Source organism: Equus quagga, chromosome 2, assembly GCF_021613505.1.
Source record: "Equus quagga isolate Etosha38 chromosome 2, UCLA_HA_Equagga_1.0, whole genome shotgun sequence".
Taxonomy (NCBI): domain Eukaryota; kingdom Metazoa; phylum Chordata; class Mammalia; order Perissodactyla; family Equidae; genus Equus; species Equus quagga.
The window spans coordinates 181,218,693-181,227,379 of record NC_060268.1 but is presented as its reverse complement, the minus strand read 5'-3'; the positions used below and the strand labels follow the sequence as shown (position 1 = coordinate 181,227,379).

General features: G+C 49.3%; 1 protein-coding gene across 11 annotated transcripts in view; it reads left to right on the top strand.

The window, feature by feature from the left end:
* Nucleotides 1–6,883, top strand: part of EBF3 (EBF transcription factor 3) — a 119,676-nt gene extending 112,793 nt beyond the window's left edge. For 2 of the 11 annotated variants that reach the window (XM_046654916.1, XM_046654914.1), the window contains exons 13-17: nucleotides 1–6; nucleotides 1,051–1,239; nucleotides 1,738–1,827; nucleotides 2,976–3,088; nucleotides 4,202–6,883. The exon at nucleotides 1–6 is cut by the window's left edge and continues 172 nt beyond it. In XM_046654916.1, the coding sequence (XP_046510872.1) occupies nucleotides 1–6; nucleotides 1,051–1,239; nucleotides 1,738–1,827; nucleotides 2,976–3,088; nucleotides 4,202–4,219 (416 nt within the window). In that variant the 3' untranslated portion in view covers nucleotides 4,220–6,883. Of the gene's footprint in view, nucleotides 7–1,050; nucleotides 1,240–1,629; nucleotides 1,828–2,975; nucleotides 3,089–4,201 lie in introns of all 11 variants that reach the window. The other 9 variants (XM_046654912.1, XM_046654910.1, XM_046654919.1 and 6 more) reach the window with 6 other exon arrangements.
* Nucleotides 6,884–8,687: the final 1,804 nt, after the last annotated feature.

Genomic DNA, 8,687 nt, shown 5'->3' with positions numbered 1-8,687 from the left:
ACCAAGGTAGGCCGCCCGGCGGGATGCCCTCCCTGGGATGCGTAAGACTTAGCTGCCCCTGACCGCACCCCGAGTCCAGCAGGATGGTGACAGCGCTCCGTCGGCTCCGCCTGTGCTCAGGGAGGCCCTCACTGCAGATCTGCCCCGTGAGTACTGGGCAGAGGACCCTCAGAGAACCCAGAAGTTAATCCTTGTAGCCACGTTGGCTGCCACTCTGTTTACTGGTATTTACCAGAAGTTTCTTTGAATTTTTAAGTGACTTTGCTTTCCTTGAAAGCCTGGGAAAAGCCATAGAAAGCTGTGACATAGTCAGGTGATGGGACCCTTCTTGCATATGTTGCACGGGTGGGATTTGGTTTCTAAGTTTGGAATGAATAAGTGGAGAGAAACTTCCATTTCTCCGCCCCACGCCTTGTCCCGTAGCGCGGTGGCCGGGGCCGCGGGGGTCGCGGCGCCTTAGTGTTGGAGCCAGCTCTCTGAGCCCCTTCCGGTCCCCCTCTGTAAGCCTCGTGCAGGCATCTCGGAAACCCTTGCCCTGCGGCTGCGAGGCTTCAGCTCCTCTGCCCCTGGGGGGGCCCGAGCGAAGCTGCCGCCCCCAGCCCTTCCCACACTCACAGAAACAGCAGCCATACAGATGCAGACCCCCAAACAGCCTGTCCCGGGGAGTCAACGGCCACAAACAAGCTCTCCTTGTCAGCTGTGGCATTTGAAGGTCTGCCGAGGCTGAAGTTCATGTGGTGTGGGGGGACAGAGCGGGACTCAGGCTGTTGGTAATTGCTTTTAAAGAGAAGCGTGAGGGCGGCTGACGGTCCGATCGAAGTGCGCTTTGGCGGCTGTCGGAGCCACCGGGACGCACGGGCGCGGGGACGAGGCGCCGAGCAGGGTTGGCGTGATGAGGTTCTCGGAGCTGGCTCGAGGCGCTAGGGCCGGAGTACAGCGTAAGGTCAATTAAAAATGTGTAATAAATGATAGAGATTTGCGGGGAAACCCCCCCCAAGTGTCTCTCCCTGATAATAACGTTATTTTTGGCCGGGGGGGGGATTTTAACAGTCGGCTACAGTCGCAATACAAGCAGCGTGTCCCCGCGAGGATACGTGCCCAGCAGTACTCCCCAGCAGTCCAATTACAACACAGTCAGCACTAGCATGAATGGATATGGAAGTGGCGCCATGGCCAATCTAGGGGTCCCTGGCTCGCCTGGATTTCTTAATGGCTCCTCCGCTAACTCTCCCTACGGCAGTAAGTGTCTGTTTTTGTCACACGTCATCACACAGATTCATATTCACTGCAAAGTCAAATGTGTGCATTGCTTGGATGTTCTGTGATGTGAGCTACTGGATCAAGGAAGGGTGGCTCTGGAGGCTGGGCGTCCACGTGACGACAGTAAATTGACCCAAAACGGGCCCCCCCTAAAGCGGTCCCATTGGAAACCCCAACAAAATCAGAACAAAACGGGGCTGCCCAATTGGAAACGAAAGTCAACACAAGAGTTTGCCTGTTATCCAGAGAGTGGCCAAGCCAGCAACATCCCCCGCCCGTTTGTCGGCCCGATGTTGCGGGCGAGGCCAGCGCTCTCTGTGCCGTTGCGTGCCGGCGCCGCGCGTCCTGACCGTGTTTGCTTTGTTGCAGTAGTGCCGTCCAGCCCCACCATGGCAGCCTCTTCGGTCACCCTCCCTTCAAACTGTAGCAGTACACACGGCATTTTCTCATTCTCACCTGCCAATGTCATCTCTGCAGTGAAACAAAAGAGCGCCTTCGCGCCCGTGGTCCGGCCCCAAGCTTCTCCTCCTCCTTCCTGCACCAGCGCCAACGGGAACGGACTCCAAGGTGAGGGGGCAGCGCGGCGGCTTCGGCCGGGGCCCTGGGGGTACTCCTGGAGCCGGGGCAGAGTTGTCCCCCACGGTCCCCTGGGGGCAGCCAGCCTGGGCCTCAGGCAGGGGGCGGAGGCCAGGGCCAGGTGCTCTCCCTGGGAGGCGGGAGCTCCGGCCCTCCCTTTGGGCGCAGTCTTGGATCCTTGCACTGCTCGTGGCCGTTGCATGCTCTCCCTGTCTGCCATGGTGCCATACTGCCTCCCGAGCTCATAGTCGTAGAAATGACACCCATTCGTTCGGCCCCCACAAGTGTCAGCTTCTTCCTCTTGGTTGACGAAAACCATTTGCTCATCCTTCCGACATCGCCTGAGTGCCCTCATCGTGAGGCAGCCATGTCCCCAGGGAGTGGAACCACAGGGGAGAGAGCAGGAGTGTGGTGAATTAGCCGGGGTCCATTTTCAGTCCCATTCAGCAAACAGGCCTTCACGGCCGGTGCCCTCACCTTGAGAGCAGGTGCAGCCCGGCCCGTGGCTCCTGGGCTTGTAGCCTCCTTATTCACGAGGCAGCAAAAGAGCCTCAGGGTGGGGATGGTGGCTCCTCGTGCCACCTGCATAGCCCGCCTCCACATCAGCCTGCCCTCGCTGTCCTGAGGCTGAGCCTTCGCTCTCCACCTGGTCTAACAGACCACGGGCCCACCAGACGGTGTCGTCCTTGGAGAGGGGCGTGCCCGCAGACCCAGGGCCATGCATGCAGGAGTGCTGGACGGAGCTGGTTCTTCTGAGTGATATCTTTCAGACTCGAGGGAGAAGGGCCGGCCCTGAGGGCAGGGGGAGGCGTGGCCTGACGCAGCTGCCCGCAGAGGGGGCCATGTGGAGCAGGCACCCAGCGCCTGCCCAGGGCTGGGCCCCTCTGGGCAGTGCAGGCCACACAGTGGCCCATGACTGTGAGCAGGTGGGGCCGCGGGAGTGCCCCGAGGCCTCGTGAGCCTGCACGCGGCTCTGTGATCCCCGAGGCCCACAGGCACTGCAATTAAGTGGCCGTGGTCTGGCCTCTTTCAGACACCACCTTTGGTATATGCTCCTCCCGGTGAAATCAAATCCAGTTACTCCTTTAAAAAAATGAATCCATTCAACCAGTATTTACTGGGCGCCTACTATGTACCAGGCTCTCTGCTGGGTGCCGAGGACGTTCCCGTGGAGAAGACAAACTGGCCCTTTTGTGAAGTCGGTGGCATATTTCACTTTGATGAACTAATGCTCAAAAAAGGAACTGGAAAGGTATCAGTGATTTGAAATAATTGTCTTCACAACATCTCTTAGCATACGAGAGGGAAGCCCAGGCCCGAAGTGCCGCCGGCTGGCCTGTGAGCCAGCAGCGGTCACCAGACCAGAGCTGCCTAAATGGCAGGTGGCCAGGTGCCACGGCCCTGGCCACCATCCACCCGGTCATGAGGCCCATCAGATGGTGGTGCACATACGCGAGTGTACACACAGGTCCTCCAAACCATAAAGTTGTAACGGTGAGTCGGAGATAAATTAATATTGTTGAAATTAATGAACTGAGAAATTGAAGCTCACATCACTACATGAACAAATGTATTAATATGTTATACATAAATTAATGAGAACAATCATTCTGACAAAAATTAAACAACACTAAAGTTAAAAGATTTTAAATTACATTCGTACCAGGAGTTCACTGGAGAGCGTCGGCCGCACTTGGCATTTCAGTGCAAAGTTTTCTCTTTTCTTTTAAGAAGAGAAAAAAGAGCTCCCTAGGGCGGAGCTGTGACTCGTCTCTTCAGGGCCCTTGGCCTGGAGATTGCAGAGCGGGTGGGCTGTGAGTGGCTTTGATCTTGGAGGGCCCGCGACTCACCATTACGATACGGAACCCTCAGCGGAAGAGCAGAGGCAAGGGCTCAAAGCAGAGGGGAAACTGAGGCGTGTCCAGTTTTCACTCAGGGAGCGAGAGCGGTGCGGGCTGGCCTTGGCCGGCCTCACAGAAGTGACCAGGTTGGTTCACATCTGTCGACAGAGTTGGCCTCTGGGGAGTCTGGGCCTCTGTCTGCTGTAAACAAGCCACTGAGCTGTGTGGGGAGCAGCAGCCTTCACATACAATAAGCCAGAAGCCTGTCCCTTTTCCAAAGGAAGTCTTTTCAGGAAGGCTGCAGTATTCAAGGACTTGGGGGGGAGTTGCCCCCACACACACCCCCATCCCATGAAGTAGATTCCGCCCCCCCCTCACCCCCCCACGCCTTAACCAAGCCCCAGGCTGGTTAACGGAGAGTTGTGCAACCCTACTGTCACTGTGAATAGAGCGTAAAGAGAAGGCCGGGCCCCGAGCCACATGAGAGGTGGCCCCCAGTGACCTGGCTCCTTTCTCTCTTTCAGCTATGTCTGGGCTGGTAGTCCCGCCAATGTGAGGGACTCTTGTTTACCTTCCGCAGCACCCAGCATCCAAGGACGGACTTCAGGGGACACGTTTAGTATATTAAGACATGCTGATGGAGACAGTATCTTCAAACACATCAGCAGCAGCTGAAATGCTACAAAAGACTTTGTTAAAAGATTTTATTTAAACTATTAAGAATCAACATGCAAACAGCCTACTTCTTCACGAACAATTCCATTTTATTGACTGAACTTTTCTCATATTTTCACATTTCTCAGTCCGAAGAATAAGGAAAACAAAGCGACGCCTATTTTCTATCAAGTTTCTGACTCCGTCTTGGCTATGTCTAGTACTTGCTATGTGTTGGGAGAAACTTTGTGAATGCACCGTTTTGGTTATCATGAAACACTGAGGAACAATGCCTCCAGACATTTTTCTGTACTCATACTTAGATCCACAATGGTTGTGTATCTCTATAATGTGAAATATTTTTTTGTGGTGAAAAAAGGGGGCCAAGGAGGTATGAGCCATCAAACTGGAAGACAGGATGACGATGTGATGGGGGACCTGGGGTGGCGGGGAGGGAGGGAGGGTGGGTTTTATCATCGCTTAACTTCATCTTAATGAAATGAAACTTTGTAACTTATTGTAGTTAGAAATTGTAACTTTGATATTGAATTCTCTTGCCTTCAACAAGCACACTGACAGAGAAAAAAAAATGCTACTGTCTGTTGGTTAAAATATTCTCCCACTGCTAGAGCTTCCTGTTAAGCAAGTGTGATCTGCAACATTTTTTCAACTTTTGCTAGCACTGTATACTATTGCATTCTTAGGCTACTGTGAGGTCCATGTTTCTTGTACCAGAAATTGTCCTTTTGACTTCTAGATCCTTCTTCCCTAATGTGTTTTGTATGTGGTTATAAAATTGTAGACTTTTGTGATTTTGCCAAAGTTGTAGCTAAATATTTATACACTTGTCTTGAATTTTTTTCAGATCCACTTAAATATTTAGAAAAAACAAGTTTTATTCCTTATGTATCTTATAAGGAATAAAATGGTCTCCATTCAACACTTACTTTTCCATGAACACTTGCAGTTGCTAAGGGACTTTATTTTGTAACATATCAATTATAAATATTGTATTTATCTTTGAAATTTTGTACATTGCTTTTCCTGCCATTTTTTCTTTTTCTTGTCTCTGTCGGTTTTTGATCATGGCCTGGTGTTGTGATGCTGGGAAGAGCATTAAGCCAAGAACTGTCTCTCTGTTTCGTTAAGTGAACCAGTGTCCTTGCATTTCATTTGTACTGCAAAAATTTGCTATTGTTTAGACTTTCCATCTTTTTTTTTATTTTGAGGAAAAGTCAAATTCATTGTTTATTTTTATATTATTTTTAAGTTATCTGAACAAATACTTTTGAAAAAGAAAAAAAAGTTCGTTGTATAGTCAAAACAAAGCGGTGCCACCCGGCTGTGACAAATCCTAGTAGATTCTGTGCATGTGGAACGGCCGTGAAGAGGCGACACCGTTTGGGGCTGTGTCCTTATTTTATTTTATTTTTTTGTAGAATGTAAAAAGTCATTTTAGCTGCCACCCATGACTTTGCCACATAGCTGAACTGTGTTTACTGGAAAAATTCAGAGGCCTAAAGTTTAAAATAAAATTTACTTCTGATGTTTTAATTAAAATGTTTGCCACATTAACTTCTCTGATGCCTTAAAAGTGGACTTCTTTAAAGAACCTTTGTGCTATTTTATCACAGGCTTACACCACAATTGTTAATCAATATTTCATTTGGAGATTTATGGTGTAAAACACACACACACACACACACACACAGACAAAAGCACAAACCCGGTGCTCCCTGGCTCGCTCCTTTCTGCATCCGATCCTGCTGCATTCTGCGTCTTCCCAGGCCCGCCTCAGATCCAGGGAGGTTTCAGGGGAACCAAAGTCACGGCTGGTTTTTAATTCTTTCTTTTTTTAACACTAATTTTTTTGTGGTCGGACCCAACAGCACAGTCTGTCCTTTTTAAACTGGAATGACCGCCTTCAAATACTGTACCTGTTAGTGCCAAACCCGCAGGGAGACCAAAAGGGTCCGGTTTTTTTTTCCCTTTGCGTTAAATGCTTGGCAGACACAGCACAGCCAACATTTTGCAAACTGCAGCAGAAATAAAATTTAAAACAAAAAGGAGGGACTTTTAAAAACTTTCTTGACGCAAAAACAAAACAAAACAATGCACAACTTAGGAAAGTGTTCATTCAAGGGACTAAATGAAATACAATGTCCCGAGTGGTCGGTGGGTCACACTCTGGCTCTGTGACGGCTGACAAGGCTTAGCTACGTGGAAAAGCCTGAGAAGTCACTTTGGAACTAAATTGCCTCCGTTTTATTTTGTATAAGTAAAGGTTTGATCTGAAAACGAGCTCACGTGTACATGTGAACGTTTGCAAGTTTCCTCATACCTGCACTTGGTTTGTGTTCTAGATTAACTAGTCGATGCCCTCATCGCTTCATTGTGTCTCGAAATTGAGCGCTTCACTAAATGGTAGATTTTACTGTTAAAGACCCTACAATAAGATTGTTTTATCTGTACATTTTTTCAGATATTTAACTGTATAAAAATGTTCATTTTACACAATATTTAATTAAAGTATTTCTTGTCTGTGAATTTCACTTGGGGTAATTTTATCTGTTTTGATTATTAAAACGACTAAACACACATGCGGAAATTACGTGGGGGATTCCAGTTGTACCCCCTGGGTTCCAGAGCTGTGTCTTGGGCAAGATAAAAATGATTCGTAGCAGAACTTTCTACAAAGTTATCAGGCCTCAAACACTCTTCTGCGCAGGGAGACCGTGTCATTACTTAGACGGTTCTGGTCCCCAGAAGGGCCATCTGTACATATGTTATAGTCATGCTTGAACATCTGCGTGTGACTGGTCAGATGTGGGGGCCACAGCAGCACAGTGGCACATAATCCCGAGGCTCATGGGGGGCTAGGTAACTCCACTCCCCACCAGGCCCTCCTGCCTCAGCCCCTCTGCTTCTGAGCTGGAGGGTTTGGCCAGTAGAGAACAAGTGCTCCGGCTGCTCCAGACACGCTCCTTCCATCCCCATCATCGTGCTCCACTGGGGCATAAATCAGCTTTAGGAGAGCCCGTCAGTAAGGGCTCCCAGGGCACCCAGATCTGGTGCTGGCTGGGATCTGACCTGAGGGATGCCATCACCAGTTCCAGGTCCACAGCAGTAGCGTAACAGACCCCATGCAACGCATCGGCCACTGTGGGCTGTGTGTAGGCGTAGCCAAAGGCACTGACTTTAATGAGAATTGTCATCAGCACTAGGGTTCTAATTTACACGACGAAGCTCAGCTCCTGTGAGCGTTTGGTGCTCCCGTTCCATTTCATTCTGTATCTTTCATTTTCTCCTCAATGAAAGGCTGGTTTTGCATGTTTTGGCTTGCAGCTCTCTAACACATACACATAAGTGTGATCCAAATTAGTACTCACAAATGTCATCTTAATTACTTGTTCTCCTGAGCAAAACAGGAAACAATTATTCAAAACATAAACTTGTGAATACCTTTTTCTCCTGTCAATGACAATCAGGTTCCTTTGACTGCATTCTTGTTTCAGCCTTAAAGAGACAGCAAAGAGGCTCTTGGGGTACCTGGCTGCGGCCTGCCCACCCCTATTCCCCTCCCTTCGACTCCTTCCCACCGTGCTGGGGGACCAAATTCACCTCCTTCCCTGCTCTGAGCTCGTGCCAGGAATGCCCAGCTCGGGTGGGGGCAGGGGCTGCCTCCTGGAGCTGGCTTTCTGGGGCCCTGCAACCTGGGGAGACAGAAATTGTTTTATGTTTGTGTTTCGAATCAGGAGCAAGAACTGCATTCTCTCAAAATGTATGCCAATTATTGTCAGGCCGCCTTTTAAGGTCTTTCAAGCTTTTAAAGATTATTCAAAGCACTTGAAATGGGCTTCAATCTAATGCCTCATTTCATTGCATTAAACAGCCTAGTTAATAAAGAATCAATATATTCAAAGGGCAAGGTTATCTTTTGTCTATAAGGGGTGGTGTCATTCTGAACCTTTTATAGTTCAGATGCTGAAAAAGACCTCATGAAATCCATACTCATCAAGTGGGTCAACGAGAGCAATAAAGACGCCCCTGAAAGGAAAGAAAGGCTGCCCTCCTTTAAAACAACTCCAGCCTTATCTCCTTGCTTAGGGTGCCCGAAGAAGTCCTCAGAAATGTCAATTTCTCATCAAGACAAGAGGCCGTGATGATCATTTTTCCCAGAGAACACATACAATTAAGAGAATGCAGGGAGGCGGCTGGGCAGCGATTTGTAGCCACTTCTGTCCCCATGAGCAGTGCACTCCCTCCCAACAGATAATAAGAGTTGTTGATAACTGAAGTGTCAATATGCCAAAGAGCAGTTTTTGAATGTGAGTCCTTGTGCTCTGAGCTCTCCCG